The 26,076-nt window shown below is 42.5% G+C and overlaps 1 protein-coding gene across 1 annotated transcript in view; it reads right to left on the bottom strand.

Moving 5' to 3' along the window:
* The window catches only part of NPLOC4 (NPL4 homolog, ubiquitin recognition factor), a 51,904-nt gene that overhangs the window by 20,239 nt on the left and 5,589 nt on the right, over nucleotides 1-26,076 (bottom strand). The window contains exons 2-12 of the mRNA XM_083490080.1: nucleotides 25,129-25,209; nucleotides 23,130-23,242; nucleotides 18,138-18,320; nucleotides 15,818-15,866; nucleotides 14,927-15,021; nucleotides 14,078-14,201; nucleotides 12,630-12,809; nucleotides 6,694-6,780; nucleotides 5,310-5,381; nucleotides 3,483-3,609; nucleotides 2,075-2,235 (exon numbers count right to left, since the gene is read on the bottom strand). Coding sequence (XP_083346206.1) covers nucleotides 2,075-2,235; nucleotides 3,483-3,609; nucleotides 5,310-5,381; nucleotides 6,694-6,780; nucleotides 12,630-12,809; nucleotides 14,078-14,201; nucleotides 14,927-15,021; nucleotides 15,818-15,866; nucleotides 18,138-18,320; nucleotides 23,130-23,242; nucleotides 25,129-25,209 — 1,272 coding nt within the window. The remainder of the gene's footprint in view (nucleotides 1-2,074; nucleotides 2,236-3,482; nucleotides 3,610-5,309; nucleotides 5,382-6,693; nucleotides 6,781-12,629; nucleotides 12,810-14,077; nucleotides 14,202-14,926; nucleotides 15,022-15,817; nucleotides 15,867-18,137; nucleotides 18,321-23,129; nucleotides 23,243-25,128; nucleotides 25,210-26,076) is intronic.

Below are 26,076 nucleotides of genomic sequence, written 5' to 3'. Positions count from 1 at the left end.
GCATCAAGACAATGTCTTAATGATCCTTTATGAAGCTGTCACTCACAAAATCTGTGATAAAGTATTGTCTAAAGAGCCAGGTCTTCCACATTTATCAAGGCCCAAATGGTCGTTAAACACAGAATTTACTAAACTTTCCAGTGATTTCATTACGTTGCATCTGGCTCAAGGATTATTGAAACACTTGCCTGAATTCCAGAGTATATTTCTGAGCAGGCTGAATTTTAAAGGCTCAGTGATCAATTCAAGTGACAGCTATATAGCCAGGCAAGGTTGTATTCAAAGAAAGTAGAAGCAATGTAATTTTGAGTCACAAGCCATAGCTGGAAATTTCTGTACTGCAGGATTGAAAAGTGTAAGTGAGAACCCTACACAAAATGGCTTCACACTGTACAAGTAAACAGAAGTGGGACTGATAGCGGAGGCCTTAGTAAATTCCCATTCCGGAGTGCCACCGTCAACACTTTGTGCATTGGGTGTCGGCTGCACATACTAATTACTGCTTACAAAATGCTGCCATCTTAGGGAGACTTTTGCTGAGAGGATAAAAAAACCACAATACTAAAAAAAGAAGAGAGTAATCAGATTTGTCTGCTTCAGAATTTTCTGGTTTGGAAAGCACACATACACACAAAGTGAAGTACTGAAAATATCTCAAATTTTTTGTTTCTTGAATAGCAACATATAAGGCAGACATAAGGGGGGAAGAAAAATGCTGTCTGCTTGTAGTAACAGAACAGAGGAATTATTTATAACCTACCTGCTGCCCAATCTTCTGGATCTACCCATGCCTTTTTTTTACATCGTTCTCCACTCAAAGCTCTCATCCTCCCTCTTTCCCCACCACGAAATTTACCTTCTCTGAATCCACATTTTCTATTTTGCTACTTGTCACTATGCAGCAACTGATGCTGCTCACCGGGTGTCTTATAAGTATATCCTACGTAACAAAAACTATTCTCGCTGACTGTCAGAAACCTGCAGCTTTTATTGCTGCATTGTTTTGCTTCACTGAGCATCTCACCTAAGCATAATTGGGCAAAGGAAACAGCAAACATTAGTCAGGAATCCGAAGTCAACAAGAGGGGTGGCAGTCACAGCCAAACACAAGTGGCATCATTAATTCAGAGGGCCCGATAGGGGGCACAAAGTAGCTTACCTCTGACTGAAGCTGAATAGGATCTGGAGTATGATAGGAGGATTTTCAAGAAAAAGGAAATTGAGCTTATTTATGCAAGAAACTATTGCAAATCTGTATTTCCATACATATTGCTGAACTGCTGTTTGCAAGCTTGTGTGTGTGTGTGTGTGCAAGAATGCATGCTCCAATTTATACTCAGTCAATACAACAGCTTACTGTTCTGAGGCCCCCCTAAAACAGGCATAGGCAAACTCGGCCCTCCAGATGTTTTGAGACTACAATTCCCATCATCCCTGACCACTGGTCCTGTTAGCTAGGGATGATGGGAGTGGTAGTCCCAAAACACCTGGAGGGCCGAGTTTGCCTATGCCTGCCCTATAACTTCAAAGTTCAGAGGTGTCGTTGTGGATCCGATAGAGACAACATCAAAAGCAACAAATGCGGAGCCATGGCAGAATCTTGACTTAGGTGGCTCCCCAATGCTGATGCACTGCTCTGAACAACATAGGCCAAATGTGCCAATGTAGACAGGAGATATGGCTCAGTGGCAACACCTTCCAATGCACAGGGCAGGCAAGACAGGTTGTCTCCAGAGCTAGGGAGGAAAGGAAGGAAGGGGGTGCCAGAAGAACTGCTGCCCATGCAGCAATCAACCCAGAGAAAGATGATATAGAACAGCTAGTGCACCTTTTTCTTTGACAGCTAGCTTGGGCATGAAAAACCATTAGCCTAGGCTTCCAAAAGCCTTTCAGAGAAGGCTAAGCACCCTTCCAAGGGCAGAAGGAAATTCCAGACGTTAAGTACTGGGAAAGGGCTACCCTTCATGGCTTGCCACTATTGTTTAGTCACCTTACAGAAAGGAAGAGAGTGAACCGTACCACTTTCCCAGAAATGGGAAAAGACCACATGCCGATGGAGGTTATCCACACTTGCCTTATAGAACACATCAGGCACATATTGTTCACTGCTGGATTCCTTTGCATAGCCGAGCTCTGGAGCATCACGACATGGCAACAAGCACTCGTCACGTACTAGAGCCATGCACTGGTTGGATACCTGGTAGCCCTCGAAGTGGACTTGGTTGTCAGGACCACCTGGGGAAAAAAGGTACTTTTAGCCACTCAAGAAGAAGGTATATATGTACACAGGTTGTAGCACACTCAAAATGGATATAAGACGTCACTGAGCCAATAAATGTAAGTGCATCAAATCCAGATTTTCTGCCTTAAGTACAGTCATACCTCAGGTTGCGACCAGGCTCCGTGCGGGAGGCATGTTCGCAACCCGCATCTGCGCATGCATGTAACGCGCTTCTGCGCTTCTGTGCATGACGTCATTTTGTGCTTCTGTGCATGCGTGAGCACCGAAACCCGGAAGTAACCCATTCCAGTACTTCCGGGTTTGGCGCGATCCACAACCCGAAAACTTGCAACCCGCAGCATTCGCAACCTGAGGTATGACTGTACAAAGGACTCTTATTCTGAGCCTGTATTGGCGTAAGAGTTTCAAATGGCAAACAGTACACAACTTTCCAAGAGAGATATCCAGATAGAGGGGATTTGTTAAGAAGTCATATAAATGACTGCATACAGTTAAGAGGTCACATGTATTTGCACAGTTTTATACATTTACACCCGCAAATAGTTTTATGTTTTACTGGGTTTCCGCCATTTACACAGAACACTACGGTGCCAGGCCACTGTGATTTTTATGTTGTGCTGTAGACTTTTCTTGTGCATGCAGCACTGAGCAACACTTTCTCATACAATTAGGAGATTTCAGCTACATCTCACACAGTCCTCATCTTAGCAAAAGGTACCACTGAAAAGCTTTATTAAATATTGCACATGGGAGGGGCATTTGTCAAGGAGATTTTTAAACCAAAGGAAAGGAAAGATGCATATTGTTTATCAGCAACTGCACCTCCCACCCCAGCATAAGATGTAATGGGAAGGCAGAATGACTGGCTTTAATTCATGCGCACAAAAAACATATGGTTTTAACATTATTAACATAAGCATTTCCAAATAACCAAACTCCATTTTGGGGAGGGGAAGGAGGTTTCCTCTTCAACTAAAGTTGAAAACACTCAGGTTTAAAAACAGAGAATGGGGGCAAGGGCACACATGCAAGCCCCAGTGCTCCTGGGTTTGCGGGCTCTTTTTAGCCTGCAGAGGGTTCCTAAGCACATGCAGTTAGAAACCACCTCATGGCCAAAAACACTGTTTTCTTTTACTGGTCTCAATTTCTGAAAAGCTTGCTGCTTTAATGGAGTGGGGGTGGAGGGTTATGAAACCTTTCAGGTGTTTGCAGAAGAGGTTGCATTTTGTTTTGTTTTTACCTGTAGCCACCACAGTGAAAAACTTGGATCCAAAGTGACCATCCGGGGACAGGCGGCAAATGTTTGGGTGCTGATTCTGAAAATGCCCAGCTGTGATGCACTCTTCTGCACTTAAGAAATAAGCATCCTAAAGAAGGCGAGAAGGTGAGACTGTTAAAGAGATGGAGCCATTGCAAGAGCGGCATTTAAGGTAACCCAGGAGTGCTTTCTAAAATGAAGCACGGATTAAAGGTAAAGGTAAAGGGACTCCTGACCATTAGGTCCAGTCGTGGCCAACTCTGGGGTTGCGGCGCTCATCTCACTTTATTGGCCGAAGGAGCCGGCGTACAGCTTCCGGGTCATGTGGCCAGCATGACTAAGCCGCTTCTGGCGAACCAGAGCAGCGGAAGGAAACACCGTTTACCTTCCCGTCGGAGCGGTACCTATTTGTCTACTCGCACTGGCGTGCTTTCGAACTGCTAGGTTGGCAGGAGCAGGGACCGAGCAACGGGGGCTCGTCCCGTCACGGGGATTCGAACCGCCGACCTTCTGATCGGCAAGTCCTAGGCTCTGTGGTTTAACCCACAGTGCCACCTGCGTCCCGAAGCACGGATTAGTAACTTCTAAATCTAGCACAGATGACCATCTTGGAAAATCATCACGACACATAGGCACTACAACCTGCAAAGCTTTAGTTTCAGCAAACAATTCCTATCATACTAGGAAAACCAAGCTTTTTAAAGGAGATTTTTTTAAAACGAGAAATAAATCAGGCAAGTTTATTTGGCTTCTGGTCGCTGAACTTTTAGGACACGGGTTTTATTATCTCTCTTTAGAACTATGACAACTAAAAAATTTACTGGTTTTCAGATTCGCGGAAGTTAAGATTGCCCAGAATCTAACGAAAGTCTACAAGCTGAGGTGAAAAACATCTTGAGCCTGACATATGGTCCAAGGTCTTCATGCTCACATCTGGTTGATGTAAAGAACGGAGGTGGCAAAATTAGGGCAGAAGGAGAACCCAGACAATAACTTCCCCATGAAAGGTTAATTTCCCCAATGTGTGATCAAACTATAAAATGAATAATGCAATGGGGTGTACTTCATCATGAGCAAGCAGGCTGTTTTAGATTTCTGCCTGATTTTCACTATAGTGGAAGTAGGCAAAGCCTCCTATTAGCTTATGGTACTTGGTTATGGTCACAGAATAGTGGTTGGTTGAGATAATTCACTACGGAAGGTCCAAGTAAGGGCAGCAAATGTGTTAAGTCTGTCTAGAAAGAGGATTCAGAAGGACAGGAGGAAAACTAGACAGAAATTATCCAGCAGAGGGAAGCATTAACAATAATCAGATATGTGGAACGTTGCTATGTGCTGGGTTGAAACAAACTGCAGAATAAGAGCTTGCTTCCTGTGACCACAGCTGCGGGAGATTTGGAAAATCAAGGAAGGAATACAAAAGCACTCTTGTAAGCTTAGATAGATACAAGAACAAGTTACAATGGGATCTTATGGTATTGGTGCTGCTGAAACATTTTAAAAACAAGCAAGATGAAGCAAAGTCGTATTTAAGGGAAAGAGAACTAGGATTTTGTGTTTGTAGTGCACCTTCTCCAGGTATCCAAGAATCCAGACAGATTTCAAACCATCCTGACATCCTATCCGTACAAAGCTCCATTCTAAATGATTCATGGGTACTCTAAATTCCCAGCAAACTCATGCATTATTCTAATTTTAATAAACAAGGCCCACCCTTAAAAGCAAGGCATCAAACTACGTCCGTCCGTCCCCCTCAGAGCCTGCAAATAAAAGAGTACAAGGACAAAAAAGAAAAAGCTCGCTTCTCACCTTGTTCCGGCTATACCGGACAGTCCCCTTCCGTGTATCCTCTGAGACCAGATCTGTGAATATCCAGCCAACCTTAAAACACAAATGCTCATTTTATTCTTCTGCCCTTTTTTTTTTAGGTGACCTTCCCACATTGGTACAAAATGTTCTTGGCTAGAGGAAGCTCTTTGAGAAAGCCTGCTCAACAGCAGCCTGAAGGAAATTACTCCCTTAGCTACACAGACTTCATTTGAATACAATTCACACATTTGCAGTGACAACTGGTGAGACCGGCAGTTTTATGCCTCCTTATGGAAAGATCTGGAGACTGCAAGGATTCTCCTCCGCACCTCACTCATAAAAATACATTTACTTTTCTTTGTCCACACTGTAGAGTCAAAAGCAGTTCACAGAAGTGCTCTCAAGATATCAAGTTTCTATGCTGGTTAATCTAAAAGGGAACCCTCTCAAATTTCCTATTTCCTGAATCCCACTTGATCATGCTAAAGAAGTGCAAGCCTTTCTGAAATGTAGATCCATACACTATTCATATCCATTGCTCACTGTTCAAGCACTCAGTTGCTGTTCAGATGTTGCTATTATACTTGCAACAAATATCAAGAGCTAAACCTGATATGCTTTGTAGATGTTATTAGTGATGATCTGTATAGCAAAATAACCATAAAACTAGGATAAAACAAAGGCTAGATTCAAACAAAAACAAACTGTTTTATATCTTAAACACAGATGCCTTATATAAACCCAAATTTAATGACTAATATGACCCACTCATTAGAAGTCTGAAAATATTCAACCCTTTTTGGGGGGTAAGGAAGCAATGTATTTTATCCTTTATTTTCGCAACACAAGCAGTATCTTCATAAAGGCAAGAAAACTAAGTATGGATCTGAAAGGCATCTGCGCAAGGGTGGTGTCAGAATTTATTTAAAAGCTGACAGTTTGCAGATTAAGGAGAAGATTTCCAAGAGGTGAAATCTTCTCTACCCCAGTCATATCAGAAAAGCACAGCTGGGGCAATGTTTAAGGTGCTCTGCCAAGATTCCTGCTTCACTTGCCTTTATAATAAACAGCTGATAAGCAGGAGCCTGATCAGCAGACTGAGGAATTCAAAACTATGCGACCACATCTGTATGTCCTTTGTGCTACTGGCAACACAGATCTGCTTAACTACACCAACCCACACTTTCCACTCAGTTTCATGTTGGCTCAGGACTATGCAGCAGAAAAAAGCTGAACAGGTCACAAAACCTCCAGTACAGCCTGCATGCTGAAGCAACACTAGCCCAATTAGCTCCCAACAAACCAGACCCCGCACATTTGCCAACCTTCCAGCTCCTTACAAAAGGTTTCCCCCTATATGCTGGCCCACACATGTTTTTATTACCTTCCTCAGGCCCAGCTTGGTTGCAATCTCATCCACAATCTCCGCCTTTGGGTCTTCTAGGAGTTCCAGACTGTTTTGTGTACCAATCTGAAAATAAAGAGAAAAGCAACAGAGAACCAGTTTGCAAACAGGGGTGGACATTTAGCATCCCAAGGAGACAAAACGTTTCGTTCTCGAGAAAGAAACGATGGGAAATGTCAGGAGAATGAATATTGACAAGCTGCTGTGTCTCGCTGCAGTTACATTGATACGTGTGACACCAGGCTATTGACTGCTGGTTCTATTGAATATTAATTTGAACAAACAATGAGCTATGCTTCTCTACGAAAGCCAGTCATTTCCCAACACATAACTGTAAAGAAACCTACATTCTTTCACTGGTAAAAATCTAAGAGGAGGCCTGAAGGATCAGGCTATGACCCATCTAGTTCAATATCCTGTTCTCACTGGTCAAGCAGATGTCCATAGGAAGATCAGAATCAGGACCCAAGCTCAGCAGCACTCTCCCCAGCTATGATCCCCATTGGGATTGCATCAAATCTTCTTACTCAAGGAGCAAATGAAGTATTTTTTTAAAAAACAAAGCCTCTTACGATTTGTGTTTAAAGTCTGTGATCTAGAAATCCTTCTAGTGTCTCACACACTGGCAATTTTACCCTCACCATCACTGTTTGCTTAACATTGGATTCCTTACCTATATAGGGCACCCAGCAATATTTTTTTGATGGATGGACATTAATGCGTCACAAGGTATTAATTAATTTTAAGTTAAGCCACCTGACCCACAACCTTTTATTCTCTTGTCTCTAATTTACAGATTTCTTATCTTCCAGTCTCTCCTCCCTTTCCAACTTCGACACTCTTATCTAATTCTGCCTTGCTCCTTAGCTTCCTACTTATCTGACTGAAAACAGAAGGCTGGATTTTCAATAATTCTATATAGTTATTAGAAGCCTTTTTTCTTTCTAAATACTTATGAACCACCCTATGGTACGATATGTGTTTCCTAAGACTAAACTTTTAATTATGATTCTTCCCCTTAATCTTGATTCATTATTTGTATTATATAAATACTGATATGAAAATTTAACAGGCAGCTAACCGTGATAACTTCCTTTCACAGGCTATAAAAATCTGCCATAAGCACTTCACATTCAAGCTAGTCTCCATCTCCAAAGTCAAATTCTGTGCCATATAGAAGCATAAAATACGGGAAAGCACTCAGGAATGTATCTCAGGAGTGCACAGACTTTTCTCTACATTGTGGATTCTCTCTCAAACATGCTTTGAGAGTCAGAGTTTTTCTCTAAGTATTTTGCCTAAAGTGGGGCTTGACCCATGACCCTGAGATTAAGAGTCTCATGCTCTACTGACCAAGTACCACTTCAGACTGAATAGTGGGGGTGCTGTTTTGAATGCTTTCCCATGTGAAAGTTCATCAGCAAGTAAATAATTAACTTATCAGGGAGAAAGCCCAGCTGACTTTTTGCTGTGGCACTGTTCTACTTGCAAATATATTACAAGTTCCCTCATTGCGAGAAGTGAGGCTACAGGGAACCAGACAGAGGGCCTTCTCGGTAGTGGCGCCCGCCCTGTGGAACGCCCTCCCATCAGATGTCAAAGAGATAAATAATTACCTGACATTCAGAAGACATCTTAAGGCAGCCCTGTTCAGGGAAGTTTTTAATATGTAACGCTGTACTGTTTTTAACACTGATTGGGAGCCGCCCAGGGTGGCTGGGGAAACTCAGCCAGATGGGCGGGGTATAAATAATAAATTATTATTATTATTATTATTATTATTATTATTATTATTATTATTACACACACACACACACACACACTGTAGGGGAACAATGAAAAGTTGTCCTCCATCAATATTTTGAATTCACCTCCCATTCTTCCTCCTTAGAACTCTACTACCATATTCTGTTACACACTTGACAAGCTGGCTTTTCTCTTCCAGAAAGAATAAGCTTGTATTTAACTGACAGGCAACATCAGCTATTTTTACACCACCTACCCAAAGTTTTCTCATTGGGGAAACAGATGCATTAAATCAGGTGGTATCTCAACTAACAGGGCAACTGAACTGGATCAAGGATGTCTCAGATCTACTGTAACTCTTGTTTGCCTTTGGCCAAGCCAGCAGAGATCTTGAAGGGTTGCCAGGATACCAAGGAACACAGCCTCTCTTGCAAATCACAGCAATAGGGTTTGCATCACTTCCAAACTCAATGCTTTTAATTCGCATGGTTTCAGCGACATAATAGCTGCCAATCATCACAAATCTAAAATGGGAACTGTAGACGCTATCTATTTATCTTGGGCTGAGCAAGCATTAGTGCAGCTCTGATAAATCACACAGGAGCCACAAAACCAGAGAACAACCCCTCTAGCACGGCTGCTTGTTGGTTTCTACACATTGTACCATGATGCAATACCAAAACACACAAACTGGCAAGCGAACAAAGTGCTCAACACTTAGCTTCATGGTGTGCAGAGGATTCAAGGGCGCTGATGTAAGTTTATTTTGCAACTTAACAGAAACTCATGAATCTTGCCACTGAACAGCGCACCAATGAATTATTACTGCTTGCATGTCTCAAATCACCCAACAGACATATATTTTATGCATAAGCAAGGAGCTCCCTCCTCAGTAGGAGCTCCCCACCAACACTTCCAAGGTCACTATGTGCTGAGACAGCATTTTATAAAATGGCCAGAGGAGGATCATAGGACAACAGACTGTCCTCTTTCCTCAAACTACAACCTGATACACTAGTAAGTACTCTGAAAACTGCTTGGTCCTAGTATCCTCACTTGCTGCTCTCCGGTCACTATGTTAAAGTGGCATGGTGGAAAATGCTATATATTTTGATGCTAATAATGGGCAGAGAAACTATAAAGACAAGTGGCCTTCTTAGTAGTTGCACCCAGCCTGTGGAACATCCTCCCATCAGATGTCAAGGAGATAAGTAACTATACAACCTTCAGAAGACAACTGAAGGCAGCCCTGTATAGGGAAGTTTTTAAATGTTTGATGTTTTATTACATTTTTATGTATGTTGAAAGCAGCCCAGAGTGGCTGGGGCAACCAAGTCAGATGGGTGGAGTAATAATAAATAATAATAATAATAATAATAATAATAATAATAATAGTTTTGAACAAGAATGATAATCACAGCAACCTAGCATAGCAAGGTGGTTTCAACTAGGGCCAGGGTCTTTTCAGTACTGGCCCCGATCTGGTGGAACGCTCTGTTACAAGAGACTAGAGCCCTGCGGGACTTGACATCTTTCCACAGGGCCTGCAAGACAGAGCTGTTCTGCCTAGCCTTTGGTTTGGACTCAGTCTGACCCTTGTGTTTCCCTCCCCTTATGGTTTTGATTTATGGGCTCCTATCAAAACGAGGCTGCATTTTAAATTGTATTTTAACCCGTATTTTAATAAACTGGGTCCCCCCCCATTATGTTTTATTGTAATTTTATTGGTGTTAGCCGCCCTGAGCCCGGCTCTGGCTGGGGAGGGTGGGATTTATTTATTTATTTAAATAGCTGACCAAAATTTTCCATTACTTGCAGCTTTCAAATCCAGAAATGCCCTTCTAAAGCGAACACATCAGCTGGGTTAAGTTTGATGCAACATCAGTTGAAAGGAGTTAAGTCAATTTGAACTACAAAAGATTGTCCAATGCACAGCTGCATAAACCTACTTGCCTCCTTGTCAACAGCAAGTGCCTTGTCTTCATTCGGTGAACACCCTTCTGTATTCACCCAAACTCAGGTTGTGAGAGTGAAGCCACATTTCGTTTCCTCCAAGAATGGGGAAGAAAGGAAAGATGGATTCTGTCCTGAAAGGTGGGCTTTTGCGTAAAGTGCCAGAGGTTTTTTGCTGCTACCTCCTGAAAAATCCATATAAGCAGGGAAATAAATGGCCCCTATTTTTTTTTTTTTTTGCAAGGGGGTCTGGTGTGTGTCTGTCATGGCGGTGGGATAGTTTCTTTCCCTTCACTTTGGCAGAAGCCATAGCATACAAATAGTGCTTTCTGCAAAAGTCCAGCTTATAGGAGAAAAACGTCTCCCTCACCTCAGTGAAGAGGAAGATAAAAGTTAATTTTTATTAGTTCCTGTTGAGATTTTGCAGGAGGGAGCAGTAGAAAGGTGCTGCCTGCACTTTTTGCAAAAGCCCAGCCATAGAGGAAAACACCCTCTCATGAGTTCTCTGTGCATGTCACAAGAATGGGTGTCATCAAGAAGGACTGAGCTTGGCTAGTAAACCAAACAAAAATTCATGAACCACTGATCAAACCAGATCTCTATCACCATGAATTAAATTTATATACAGCTCTTCATTCAAGGATCGTAGGGCAGTTGACCAAAAGACCCACACAAGATACATAACATAATAATAAAATGTGCAATAACACACATCCATATTGAAAAGGCTATAGATTGTTTAACAGCAAAAGGCCTAGTTAAAGAGGAATGTTTTCGCTTGGTGCCTGTAGACACTCCCTTACCTTAATTTAGAAAATTATACAAATTTATTCTACTAGAAAATTCCATTCTGTTGTGAAGTTGTAGTTCCCCCTTAACATTCATCTGAATCACACTACTCAACTTCCTCTTGCAGCTATGAGACTCAGCGGCTAGTGCCACCTAGTGACTGTATACGACCGTACAGCTTCAAAAATTTCCAGTCCACCATAAGCTGCCATAGTCCAATAGCGGCTGGTGCAGCAGGGCAAAGCATTGGCGCTCCCCTGCCACCTTTTTATCCGTGGGAATCCAGAAGGCACTGGGCCCAATCACTGCACCACAATATGCCCAACATCTTCACATGTGATGAAGGCTGAGGATATGGTGGTGGCCCTGCAAGGCTAAGGGGGGGTCAATTAGGATTGCTCCCCAAGGCTGCAAAATGAAGCCCACTTATCTGGGAGTTAAGTTCCTTTGAATTCAACAGGACTTCTGAGTAAACGTGATTAGGATTGCACTCTAAATCCTATCAAATTCAATGGGACAATATTCATAAGATCAGAGCCTCTTTCAATTACCCTTTTCTGCCATTTAGAGCTCTGTTAAGAAGGAGAAAAGAAGAATTGTTGCTGCCCCCTCGCCCCAGTCAACCTGTCTAGTCTACAGCAGTTGCAGCCATATTTGCAAATACCATATTTTTCGCTCTATAAGACGCACTTTCCCCCTCCTAAAAAGTAAGGGGAAATGTGTGCGCGTCTTATGGAGCGAATGCAGGCTGCGCAGCTATCCTAGAAGCCAGAACAGCAAGAGGGATCGCTGCGTTCTAGCTTCTGGCTTCTGGATGAAGGCTCCCCCTGCCCTGAAGAGACTGCGGCTATGTATGTGTGTGTGTGTACTCCACACCCGCCCACACCCACAGTCAGCATATGCAGCAGAACATGTCTCTGGGATTCAGAATATTTTTTTTCTTATTTTCCTCCTCTAAAAACTAGGTGCGTCTTATGGTCTGCTGCGTCTTATGGTGCGAAAAATATGGTGATCTGCTTGTTGTTTGCTCTGGCAGTAGCTTCTCTCAAGGTGGCCAAAGCAAACAATAAACAGGTTCTTTGCAAATGCTGTGGGCAAGACAGGTTCTCCATGGGGTATGAAGCAGTACCATTGCACCCCCCCCGAGATACAGTGAGTCATAACCCCATGCACAATTGCATAGAAGTAGACCCCACTGAGCTCAGTGAGAACTTACTTGCATATATAAATGCACAGTATCAGGACTATAAAGTCACAAAGCTGACACATGTGCCGTTTGTGGAGAGGCTTCATCACCACAAAATAGCTGCATGCTTTAAAGTTGACAGTTTTACTCCAGTGTCAGCAAGTGCTAAGGTCTATTTTGTTTCCCAGGCGCCTTTCCAAATGGAGCAAACCAAGACATTTTACAGGGGAGCATCTGTTACCTGTGGAGGTTCATAGATGGCAGCAACCTCAGCTCGGATCCCTAGAGGGATGTCCTTGTGCTCTGTATACTTCCCGTATAAGTACCCAAAATGCTGGTTTCCCGTTTTTCTCCAGAAGTCCAAGAAACGATCTGCAATTGTATGGTTCTCAAACATGATGTTATCCACATGCCTGTATTTCTGCCGTTTGAAAAGCATAATAATGTATCAAGCAAAGCCCTTTGATAAGGATCAATGATGTTCAACACAGTCAACCCAGGCTACATAAGATCTGAGCTTGCTATAGTCTAATTCAATTCTGTCTCATAGACTGACACCTCTTGATTCTCAACAGACTTGCCTAGGCTGTATAGGCTACGGATCAGTGAGGGAAACAGTGGAGAGAAATCGTTTGCCCCTACTATTCTACCACTTTTTCAAAACCCATCCCCCCTACCACAATAGTTCTCACACAGCAAATCAGCAATCTAGTTCAGCTCCTAATGCTCAACCATAGTTTAGTGCTATACCTGAGCCTTAGGTCACCAACCTAAGGCCCACTGGCCAGAAGCAGCCTGCGGAGTTCGTTTGACCGGCCCACAAACCGCCCTGAACCGAGCTGCCTGCTCGTGCGCTGCACTAAACTGGCACAGCGCAGTGGGGACTCACTTCCGCGGCATCGGAAATTTCACGCGAACTAGCCCACAGAGGGATCTCCGCGGGACTGATCCAGCCCAGACAAGATAAACCCTGCCGACCCCTGCCTTAGACTCACATACTATATTTGTCTTCCTTCTCCGGTGGAGTCATGAGAAACAAGACGGAAGCTTTCATTTATATTTTCAATTCACCATGGTTGACTGTGATAGTCAAAGCTAAAACCGTGGTTAGCATTAACTACAGTTTACAGAAACAAGCCAGGGTCATTAACCTTGGTTAAGTTGGCTTGTTCTCCCAAATCAACTAACCAGTATGCATGGCTTGGGACATAATGAAGCAGTTGGTTGAAAATGGAAGCAAAAGCTTCTAAACTCCCTTGCTGTGGCTGACCCAAAGGAGCAGGAAGCAAAACTCGTAAGCCTGAGGTACCTTCACATTAAATCTAAAACCCAGTTGAGAATTATGACTGAACAGAGCCAGTATACATTACAGGAATTCAAAGAAAATAACACCTAGATCCCTTTTCACCAACCACTTACTGCATTCTTACAAGTCCACAGCTTTTTGTGATCGTATTAAGAAATCTGAGCAGGTGGTTCTCAAATCCACTAAAGGTTCCTCTCCTATCTCATGCCAAGAACATGAGTCCTCCAGCTACAAGGAATAAGAACGGGTCCCTGTCCTCCTGTGCAAAAGCTAACCAACCGTGTTTACACCAAGGGAAAAACGCACCCAAATCTAAGCTGGACATTCATTTCCAAAAAGAAAAACAGCAGACATAACAAATGCCTCTGCTGTTCTGATCTTACCTGCCTGTTGAGTGTGATGGCACTTGGCTGGCACTTAGTGCAAATGCCTTCTGGCCACGGGGGATGTCCCTCACAGCCAGATTTAATCTTGCAGCTAATGTTTTCAAGGGCAACAAACTTCCCCCTAAACAGGGAAAACAAAGGACATACTTACCACCCAAGTATTTCTAAAAACAAAAGAAGCTCCTATGCTGAGTGGTGTGCAACAGACATCAGATCAGAACATTTCGTCAGGCTCGGTGCTCTAATAGTTGCACACACAACATGTCCCAGGCCCAAGTGTAAATCTGGGGGTGGGGTGTAACTAGCAATGCATTGCAGAAGTCAACCTGTCTCCCCTCATTATAGCTGGCATTAGCAAAAATGTCAAGACATGCTGGAAACAGGGATACAGGACTCAGCGACACATGGACTGGAGTCTGTGTGTGAAAGATCAACATCAACTAGAGCATCTGCAGGTTGCTTTTGTTGTGATGGTAAGACAAGGTGCTTAGGAAGCAATGAATGTTTCACACCTCTTTTGCACGTGTACAGAGTCCTTGCAGTGTTCTTGCAATGTATGAGATCACAAATCATTGACTTAAATAAATGCAACCTCCTTTCACAAAACTATGCCAAGGGCATCAATCTGTGGTCCTGGTTTAGGAAAAGATCTGCTGATCAAGGGAGGGAAATAACTACGAAGTTCTCAATCTTTCCTCCCCTCTGCAAAACTGTTTTGAAAATTACCTTTTTGCCACTGCTTGAAGTGAATTAGTTTCCCCGGCTATAAATAATCTTAAGGATTTTCACATTCTGTTTTATCAACTATAAAGAGTTTTCTCTGAAGAAAAGGTGCAAGTTTCTTACTTGTCTGCGCCTCCGGTCAGTTTCCTGATGTAGGCATGGAATGACATATGCTTCACAGGGGGTTCCAGATGGTTTAAATAATCCTCATCAAAAGGCTGCCAAAAAAAGAAATGCATAAAGGAAAACCAGGTCAGACACCTACTTGATAACACATTGATCACTGAACAAATGGATGTTTTTGTCCGAACTCCTTTGCTAGCATTCAATGTGGAATGAATCAGAAAGCTTTGTGCTTCTTTTCCACAGCTGTTACTAGCCTGACAAGAATGGTGGAGGCCTTTCTCCAGACAGTAGAAGTGTTAGCCCCACTCAAAATGTCTTCAGAAACCCAACCTGTCTCATGGGTAGAATAGTCTTCTTCTTTTTAACTGGCAGAGCTAAAGGCTAACTGATCAAGCATGCCTGGAGAACTCTAGCACAGGTGAATGTGTTCCTGTTTGTCTCTATCAGAAGATCTCTACACAACTGAGAAAGGAAATAATAATCAGAACTGTTGCAGTATATAAGAATACAGCACAAGTTGTTCTGAGGTGCACCTCTGCAAACGAACGGAAAATCCATAATGCCAAGAAAGCAAAGTGCACACAAATTTAGTGAGGGCAGGCGGAGAGAGAGCTTTGCTTGAGCATTTAGTGATATAGCCTGCTCAATCCACTACTGCAGAAAAACAGATGTCAAAAGCCTGATAAATGCAGGTACTGCCCAGACAAGATATATCCAAGGGACTTGTTTAGCCTCTTTGGCCATTATCAGCACAGACAGGACACATTAATGTTTCAGCAGCGCCCTCTCAATTGCTGCCATTAAAGCAACTATATTCCGGGGGGGGGGGGGAACGGGACATTTTAACAAGTAAAATATTACCATAGCAGCTCTAGTTTTACTCCTTACCTCTAATGGTACACAGTGCACACATTTGCCCAGCGGGCCATGTCGACATCTGTGTAAAGAGAAACAAAAGTCAACAACCATGTTCCCTAGCAGCCGAAAAGCACTCTGAAGTTTTCATACATTTTTTACGGAGTTAACAAATTTAAAAGAAGTAACTGGAAAAACCAGCAGCAAGTCTGCTTTAAAAATAATAATCATCATGATGGTCAGACATTAACATATCAGAGAAGCCTACATCTGCTAATTAAATTATTGCATCATCTAGCTTTAATTTTCACCACCAGGTGTCAGAAACTAATTATTTAGAGCGCTGAATTAAGACACCATAGTTTTTTGCAATACACAGATTGCCTATTTTTTTAGGACAGGTGCAGTGTATACCAGCTGATAAAGGATAATGAGAAACACTAGGCAGTGCATCCTCATTCAATGAAAAACGGCTCTAGCGCTCAGCACTCATATAGCCTTCTAAGAATCAGTTTCTTGGTTCACTGTTGGTTCCTTCCTTAATAAATGTTAGTCTGTCGCTATTGCTAGCAACAACATAATACATTCTCCAGGAATATATGTAGGAAAAGTTAGGCATAGCCTCTTAACAAAAGAGCAGAGAATTTTGCCTTTGATGGTTTTATGAGCACAATTTTTATCACTGAACTGCTGTTAAAAATGTCTAGACAAAAGTTCACTATTCAAGGGCTTCCACTTTTTGATCTTCACCGAAGCAATGATTCACATGTACGCAAGGTCATATAAAGGGGCAAAACGGAGCTATTACATTTTAAATTGAACCATGCCAGTTTTAAATTTTAAGTCCAACTCTTCTGCGAGTTACTACCAATAGGATGATCGTTACAGTGAACAAGCGGACAACAGGTAGTCACAATGTCCCTTCCCAGTCACAGGTCAAACCACAGGACGTCTTCAATATTCCTCTTGAGAGTAGAGCGTTTCAAGCTTCTTTAAAGCTTCCATAAAGGAAATACATGGCAACTCTAAGCTGGAGTCTCAACATAATTGACAAAACCTGTGACATCTCTGCAGCTTTGTGGCTATTTCAACTCAAAGAAAAAAAGGCAGCATAAAGACAAAGACATAAAACCAGGCAGAGACTCTAGAATCATGACGCCTGCTACTCTGTGCACTGGGTTCCATTTTCACAGCTTCTTTGAAACGACAACTAAATATACACACAGCCTTTCTGTAGTGCGAGTTTTATTGTTTTTCGTATTTATAGAAACATTAACATTTGAACCAACTTCAAATGAGTGTGACGACGACTAGCAAGGCTAGTCATCTCATTGTTCTCCAAAACCCTAACACTTTTTGTGCAAGAGTAATTGGCTGTCGCAGCACCATACACATTACCTTACAATATTACAGATGGTTTATTGGGGTGGGATGGGGGTCGTCCATTAACATGCTACATGATATAACTTTTGCAAATTCTGTATCGACTGGGTAACAGTATGTATTGAAACAGCTTGGGGCCACAATACCTGAAGGACCACCTCTCCCCAGATAAAACTGTCCTGGACTCTGCGTTCATCATCCGAGGCCCTTCTTCATGTGCCGCCTCCTCCAGGGTGGCAACACGAGAACGGGCCTTCTCTGTGGTGGCTCCCCGTTTGTGGAATGCTCTCCCCAAGGAGGTTCGCTTGGCGACTTCATTATATATTTTGAGGTACCAGGCGCCAGCGTTCTTCTTCAACTAGGCCTTTGGCTGATTAATATTCTATAGCCTTTTAAATGCATTTGTGGGAAGGGGGTTATTGTTTTGCTGTTGTGTTTTACTTATTTGCTTGTTTTTATCCGGTATTTTATTCTGTGAACTGCCCTGAGGTCTTAGGATGAAGGGCGGTGTATCAATCTAATAAATAAAATATCATTGAGTCAAGTCATACAACCGCTGTGGTATCAACGACTAATTTACAGCTTGGGCAGCACAGAGACAGAACTGGTAGCTTTTTCACAAGGGTTCTCAAACTGCGAGGCTGGCTTTCTTAAGGATGTCCTACCACTATGTTCACTATCTGGGCTAGATAGCAATGCAGCAATCCTCACCTTAAAAAATAATAATAAATCCCAAGTTCTGTCCCCTGACAAAGAACCTTGAAATAGACCCATACAGGCCCTTCCCTGGCCCCTTTTCATATGACCTGCTTGCCAGCAGTCTGAGAAGAGTGAGTGCTGCAAGGTGAATCGCATGGACTGACATTAATTAGGTTTGGAAAAGCTTATAACAGTAAATGTCCCCGTGTAATATTATGCAACTTTGAGAACTGCTCTATAAAGTCCAGAGAGAAAGTGCAATGGTATTTACTGTTGCTGATCTTTGTTCCTGTAAATCTTTCCATCTTGTTTTATTAGGTACTGGTCAATTTCATCTTCTACCACCTGGGGAACACCTAGAGGGCGAACTCCTTGAGACATCGAAGACGTATCCATGTTCTCAGAGGAAGAGCCAGCTGGACTTGAGGGAAAGAGAAACAGCATATCCCCATGCCTATAATTGGAGACAAAAATGTGACAAAACCATTACCAAATAAAATAATAATAATAATAAAAAATTTATACCCCACCCATCTGTCTGAGTTTCCCCAGCCACTCTGGGGAAAATGGAAATTATGAAATTTCAATTATGAAAATGAACACCACTTTCATACTTAGGTACCACCCCACCCCAGTGCCTCAGTGTCGATAATTCACAAGCAATTATGTGAAGCCTACACATTCGCCATATTGGCTCCAAGGGCTGCACCTGGTGGGAAATGACGGGCCGCGTATACAGAAGCCAGACACTCACATGGGCAAATGGGAGTCACGCAATGGATTTCAGTGATCCCATCACGTATCTGCTTGCTCCCTACCTTTTTGGTGCCGGCAATCACAATGTACAGAAAGGAAAGGAACACAGGTAGAATGACTCCCACGGACCTTCTTCCCCATATTTGCAGACAGACAGGAATGCAGATGGGATGAACTTGGTGCGGGGAGGCTGGGCAACTCATAGCAGGGTGTGGAATCCTTTTCACACGCCGGCAAAGCAGGGTTTTCTTGGCAGAAAGTGGGCAGGGCCAAATCACACATACACTCCATTCTCTATCATGCATCTGCACACACACTATTCACTATCATTTCTTAGCTTGGCTTTCTCACCGAGCTCTGAGAAAGGGGCTCAAGCAGAAGGCTCAGTGCACAGCAACCAACCAAGTGGTGCTTAAAGTAAAGGTAAGGGGACCCCTGACCATTATTAGGTCCAGCCGCGGACAACTCTGGGGTTGCGGTGCTCATCTCGCTTCATTGGCCGAGGGAGCCGGCGTACAGCTTCCGGGTCATGTGGCCAGCATGACTAAGCCGCTTCTGGCGAACCAGAGCAGCGCACGGAAACACCATTTACCTTCCCGCCGGAGCGGTACCTATTTATCTACTTGCACTTTGAACTGCTAGGTTGGCAGGAGCAGGGACCGAGCAACGGGCGCTCACCCAGTCACAGGGATTCGAACTGCCGACCTTCTCATCGGCAAGTCCTAGGCTCTGTGGTTTAACCCACAGCGCCACCCGCGTCCCATAAGTGGTCCTTACAGGAAGCTATTTTCTCCTGCATGGCCACTCACCATGGAACAGGACTGGTGGGGTAGAGCCTAGGGGTAAGAGGGTATGGCTTACGTGAGAACAGGAGCCCAGATTCAGAGACCTGGGGGACCACCTGCCTGTTCTATAGTCTTGACATTAGCACTATACATTACGGGTTGGATCTAGAGTGTCCCTTCTGCAAAGGGAAGGGCTTTTTCTAATCCAGAAGGAATAAGGTCTTATGAAGGCTCCTACTGGAGGAAGAAGGGAGAAATTTTTTTACCCATTCCCTTCCCCTTGTAGTCCCCTGTAGAATGGTCCTTCTAACCCTTCAGAGCAACTTTTCGGGGGGCATAGGGGGCTGAAGGGGGGGAATGCTCCCACCTTTCCTCAAGCAGGAGCTCCGAATCCAGCCTAAATCAGTACAGTGGTACCTCGGGTTAAGAACATAATTCTGGAGGTCCGTTCTTAACCTGAAACTGTTCTTAACCTGAAGCATCGCTTTAGCTAATGGGGCCTCCCGCTGCTGCCGCGTGATCGCCATGTGATTTCTGTTCTCATCCTGAAGCGAAGTTCTTAACCCGAGGTACTATTTCTGGGTTAGTGGAGTCTGTAACCTGAAGCGTCTGTAACCCAAGGTACCACTGCATCAGTTACAGAGCATTCGTGTGCATGCTAACTTGGAAGTTAAATCTAGTTGTGCTCAAGTACCTGTGAGGACTGCAATCTTAAAAGAATCTCTGGCTCTCTGCATGATGTTTCTTTCTAATTCATGCCAATCAATGATGCTGCTTTTTAAAAGACGTGGTTTTCGGTGATGCAGTTTCCCCAAGATGAGCCAACAGAGCGCAATCACTCAACTTCTGTCCTGTGCTACATTTTAAAGATGTTCCCGTCTCTCCTCCCCAATCAGGGATGGAACAACTGAGAAGCCATGGAAAACATAAAAGCTTTTCCAGATTCTCCTTCTAAACAGCACATTCCCTTCTATTGTTATTGATAGGCTACCAAGAACAGCAGACAGGGGGAAGGCTATTCGCCAGGGTAGGGGCAGAACATCCCATTTTGCTGCTTGAGGCAAAGCAGGAAGTGTCATCTTGCCCTGCCCTCCTGCTGCCAACACCATACCTACTGCTGCTGCTGCTTCTCTGCCTGCCCTGCCACCTTCACTGCTGGCAGATAAACAGCACCAATTTCAGGCAAGATCTTGCTGAAATCTTGCACGCTCAACAAGATCTCGCACAATTTCGGCTGCTTTCTGGTGTCTCTTCTGTTCCAGTCTCTCTTCTGCCACCTTGCGGGCTTCTGCCACCTGAGGCAGTCGCCTCAGTCTGCCTAATAGCTGAGCCGGCTCTGTGCCAGGGTTCTGGAAAGAACCTTGCTACACCAAGCCTAACTTTTCTTCTCCTAAACAGAAACATCCAAGCTTAGCAGACTCAGACCACAGCTTTAAGAACTGGAGAAGGAGTGCTCTATTTAGATAAAATAATAAAAAATAAGAAGCTATGTGCACTTGGAAAAGGCTACTATCCAGAAAATATCAACTGTTTTTGAGCAAGTGTACTAATGTGCTTGGGTTAGTGGTGCAAGGTGTTGGTAGCAATATCTCCGCGAGAGTCTGGGTTTTATGCCAGAGATTCTCATAGACCATAACAATAAGGGGAAACTACTGTAAGGCAATACTGGTATTTAAGTCCTGTGATATTAAGGAAAATAGAAACAATGCAAAAATGTGTTGGAGGTGTAGGAAGGAACCAGGAGGCCATTTTCATATGTGATGGAAATGTAGCTTACTGCAAAAAAGTCAGAAAACCACCAGTGTATTGGGATATGAAATACCATTCTATTATTATTACGATTAAATTACACAAAATATCTAATAGAATACATACAGAATTAGTTTCAAACATGACAGTTCCTGGAATAATGCTGCTTGTGCAGAAATGGAAGTCCCCTTTAGTAATTAATATCAATGAATGGATCAAGGTTGGAAATTCATTTTAATGTCAAAATTGACGTCTTTTCTGAGATCTGATGAGATGGGTCAAAGACAAAATTAATTTACTGCAAACTCTTTCTTTGAATGCAGTCAAAATTACTCCTGACTCTAAGGCAATAGTATAGTTTGGAATTCCTTTAATGACACTGAAATTACTTTATTATTAATATTTTTATTTTCTGGGTTTATTTTTAATTCTTTATTATATTAACTGTAATGAAGACAGTTACAGTCAGGAAGTCCGAGATGCTACAATAGGGTTGTTTTATTACTAAAATCAATGTTTTTTGGTGTTCTGCTTTTATCTGTAAAATGGTTTACCTACTTGACAATATCGTTCCAGGATGATGGTAAAATATTACTGCTGTTGCTGCTTCTACTACATTTCTAAACAAAAGTGGGTAAGCACAGATTTCCAATGGGCTCATTATTCAACCCATGTAAACCTGAATGCACGAGGCGTCAGACTGGATGTAATGTTAAGTGAAAAAAAACATGAAGACTGCATGCCATACTCTGCAAACTACCAGGAACAGCTAGGAAACTTATTGCTAAGCCACAAATTAGCCTACAAGCAGGAGACTTATCCATTAGAGTTCATGCAATTAAAGAAAACATAGGTGCATCTGGCTGCTGTTCAGTTGCTTTTTCGCTCCAAAGCAAAAGGCAATTAAAAAAGAAAAGGAAAAGCTAACAGAGGAGCCAATTAGTCACCTGCCCTTAAATAGAACATCCATCCAAGGGAAATGAAACAGCTTCCTCCCTGCTGGCTTTTTACAAACAAGTGAGAACTTCATTGTTTTGCTGGGAATTAGTTCTGCTCTACCCCATTTAAATTTTATCAGAATAATAATTATTACTTTTTTAATTGTTGTCAATTGCTATCGTGACTGCCAACAACATGTGTGTACCTTTTAGATGTGGAAGAGGGCAGAACGGGGCAGGGCTTATGCATGCTCCGCCAACACACACAGGGGCCAGGAACGGGACCCCCATGTCTGTATCCAAGCTGAAGGGCCCAATAGATCCAGCATTGCCATTAGAGGGCAAGCAACATACCTTCCAAATTTGGTTCTTACGATATTGAGCATATAGTATTCTAAAATCCATTTTATTTTAACTAGTACAGTGGTACCTCGGTTTTCGAACATAATCCGTTCTGGAAGACCGTTCGAGTTCTGAAATGTTCTAAAACTGAAAACACAATACAGAAAACTCAATATGGAAGCCGTGTGGCCTGTTCTACTTCCAAGGTGAGTTCGAAAACCGAAACATTTACTTCCGGGTTTACGGCATTTGAAAACCGAAATGTTCGTCGACGGAGACGTTCGAAAACCAAGGTACCACTGTATCATGAAATTAGGTATCCAAGGAAAAATTGTGCAGCAGAAGCAGCCCAGCTCTTCCATCTCCTTTCTAGACCAAGTGCATGTAAACAAAGAAAGAAATGGATTAAAACAATGTTTGGGGTCAAAAAAGAATTAATGCACTGTAACATATTAGAATAGGTTACTAAGTAGTACCTCATAATTCTTTCAAAATCTCAGTTCAAGAGATCTGCTTCATCTAAACCCATAGACATAAATAGGACAGACGACACCACATAGGGAATATTAGAGTGGGTATTTTTGTTCAGTTGCCAAGACAGGCACTGTCAAGAAATCTGACTGGCTTTGCCCAAACAGAAACAGAGCCTACTATAGTCCAACAGTGGCTCCATGTCTTTTGCAAAGTACTTACTTGATTTTTAATAAGTTGAGGGACTTATTGGGAGATGATGTGATCTCACCAGTCCTGTTTCTATTGATGTACACAGAAAATCCATTATTTCTGAAGCCAAATTCTTTTGCAACCTAGAAAAAAGAGAGAACATAATGTCTATAGCAGAAATCTCACACAGTTACACTATGTTTATCCCTACATCACAAGTCTCAGATGTTATCTTCACATGGAGTTTATTACACAAAAGTGGAAGCGGAAATATCTGAAATGCACACTCACAGAATCCACAATACATATTATGTAGACATTGTATGGGTGGAAATTTCAAATTAAGCTACACTTGTCAGCAATTAACGTTGAAGTCAATGCTGAAACAGGGTTAGGCCCATTTCAGGGAATAATTTTCACTCCGGAAAACAGGGAGCAGGCAAGCCCAATTGGTGCACTCCCATTTGTTTAAGCCTGGTAAAATAAATTTCTAAATGAAAGTAGAATACAGATTAGAAGAGGGAAATGTCACCAAGATCTTTCAACTCTTCCTGTTCATGGGTAAAAGTACATGGGAATTACTGTGGAAACATAATCTGTTGTTTAGTTGTATAGGTAATTAGGCAAAGTACCTTATTGCAACTCTGGCAAATGCACAAAATAAACCCCATTAGAGCTGATAAGATGGTTATAAATTAAACAGTCGTCCGAATCAGCCATTCGACTTTGAAAATGGAGCTCAGTGTAAGAAAGGCCAGTCTTGCATTATGGAATTTGCTCTCAGTGGGGTTTCACCTAGCTACTTCCCATAAAAAGAACTTGTTCCATTGGCAGTGGGTAACAAAGTTTAGTACAATGGAGGTGGGGAAGAGCCCCTGCTGAAAAAGGGCTAAGAGCTTAACCCCACTCAGGTGCTGAGAAAGCAGCAGGAAATTTCAGGGTTTTCCAAGGATCATTGTGGTACAGGGCAGTCTCAGAAAGAACCTCTGCCATTCTTCCATGCTTCTGAGTCATCATGGAGCCACGGACTGTCCTCAAACTGCTCCAAGAACAGTGGAGACCCTCTCCAACGTCATCCTCTTGATAGAGCAAAATATAAATAAAAATGGGGCACTTGCAAGTGTATTTGTGGGTCCTTGCCTACTGGAAGATCTTCCCTGAATTTTGACATATGCCACTGTACAGGTTCTATAGGTGAAAATCTGAATTACAGTACTTATGGTTTCGGTTTCAGTTGCATTGCAATTTTAGGCTGTTTTTATGAAGTTTATATTGAGCATAAATTTTATTGCTGAGTAGTGTTTGGAAATGAAATATTGTTTATGTTACATACCACTTTGGTGATATTTCAGTTAAAAAGGCAGCCATACAATTAAGTCCAATCCGAAACCATTTTTGCTCAAATTCCACTGGATTCAATATAACTCAATTCCTGGCATAGATGCTTTGGACTAAAGACTCAGGCTGCATGAAGACATCTGATTTATTTTGCTTGGCAACTAAATTATGGAAGAGGTTCCCAACTAACAGATGAATTTTGTACTACAGTCACTGTTTTGGCTTATGAGCATACAAATCAATCCCACTAGTCCCCAAAGAAGCAAGCATAAACACAGAGGCCACCACACTGCTTGTAAGTGCCTGGTGTATTGAACCAATACATCTGATCCTCTGCCATCAAAAGGTTTTTGTTGTTTTTTTAAAAAATACTCATCTGATTGAAACAGCACTGGTGACATTTTACAATGTACCAAGGTTAGGCTTTGATAAAAGTTTCAAATGTGGGTTTCCAACCAAAAGGTGTTGGAGTTTAATTTTGGAAAGATTAGCTTCTTCTGTGATGTGTGTTGAACCACAAAGCCATCACTACTCTCTTCTAATTATGGTAAATCATTGTCAAAGAAAGCTTCTGGGTAAATCCAACCAAAGCCTAAAGAGCAGGTGCACAAACTGGCTGTGATGCGAAAACAGAGGTTCCCTATTGTTGCTTCCTTAGAAGAACAGCAAAGACGATGCCAAGCTAGAATACCTTTTTCAGAAACGTTGCAGCAGTTTCCCGCTTTGTTGCTGTGATGCGTTTCACTCCATCGGGTGATTGGACACGAATTATCTATGAAGAATGGCAAAGGTTTTGAAGAAAATTAGAAATAAAATAAAATTGTGAAGTTCTGAGTTTTGGGGGGAAAGAGGCTGAACATAGAGAACTGGCTTTTAAATGTAGGAAATAAACCAGCACAAATGCAGCCTGAAAGTCCTTAAGAGAACAGTAATACAAAATTTAATGCAGGAACATATAACTGGCAGGAAGAGGAATAAGTGGAATAGTAAAATCTAAAGCATTTTCATATTATCTTTTTTAAAGACACACAATAATAGGTTTCTAAGTTATTTTCCTGATAGAGACTGAGTTTACAAATCAAAAACAGCAGGAATTATATACAAGCTCAGCAATAAACATTCATGAGTTTTCAGGCTGTTCTCTTAGCAGAAAAAAAAATTACATCAAGTAGCATCATTAACTGCCAGTGGCTCTCATTTTAGCACAAGGGGTGGGGAAACTGGCCTTCCAGATGCTGATGAACTACGACTTCCATCATTTCTGACCACTGCACATGGTGGCAGGGCCAATCGCAGCTAGAGTTCAAACACCACAGCAGTATAGTGCATTAAATCATGCAAGTCCTATGGGGCATACAACAATGGAGCAATCTCTTGAGATGGAAAAAGAAAGGCAGCTATCTACTCTGGGAAAACAACAGCTCAAGGTAATTGTCCCTAGGAAGGTAATCTTGGGCCTGAAGCACTGCTGCCTTGTTTTACACTTCAGAAGCTTTCATACGTAGAGGTCAAGAAAAATAATCTGATATCCCTTTGCAATTTTGCCCTGTGAAAAAATGAAGGGCAACCTCAGCTGGAGAGCTATCCTTAGGTCCCTAGATGGTAACCTAGGTGTCACAGGATTTTGTGGATCTACCTA

This window comes from Podarcis liolepis (genome assembly GCF_965112155.1).
Source record: "Podarcis liolepis genome assembly, chromosome: 2".
NCBI classification, from domain to species: domain Eukaryota; kingdom Metazoa; phylum Chordata; class Lepidosauria; order Squamata; family Lacertidae; genus Podarcis; species Podarcis liolepis.
The sequence above is the reverse complement of the archived record's forward strand: the minus strand, read 5'-3'. Positions and strand labels throughout refer to the sequence as shown.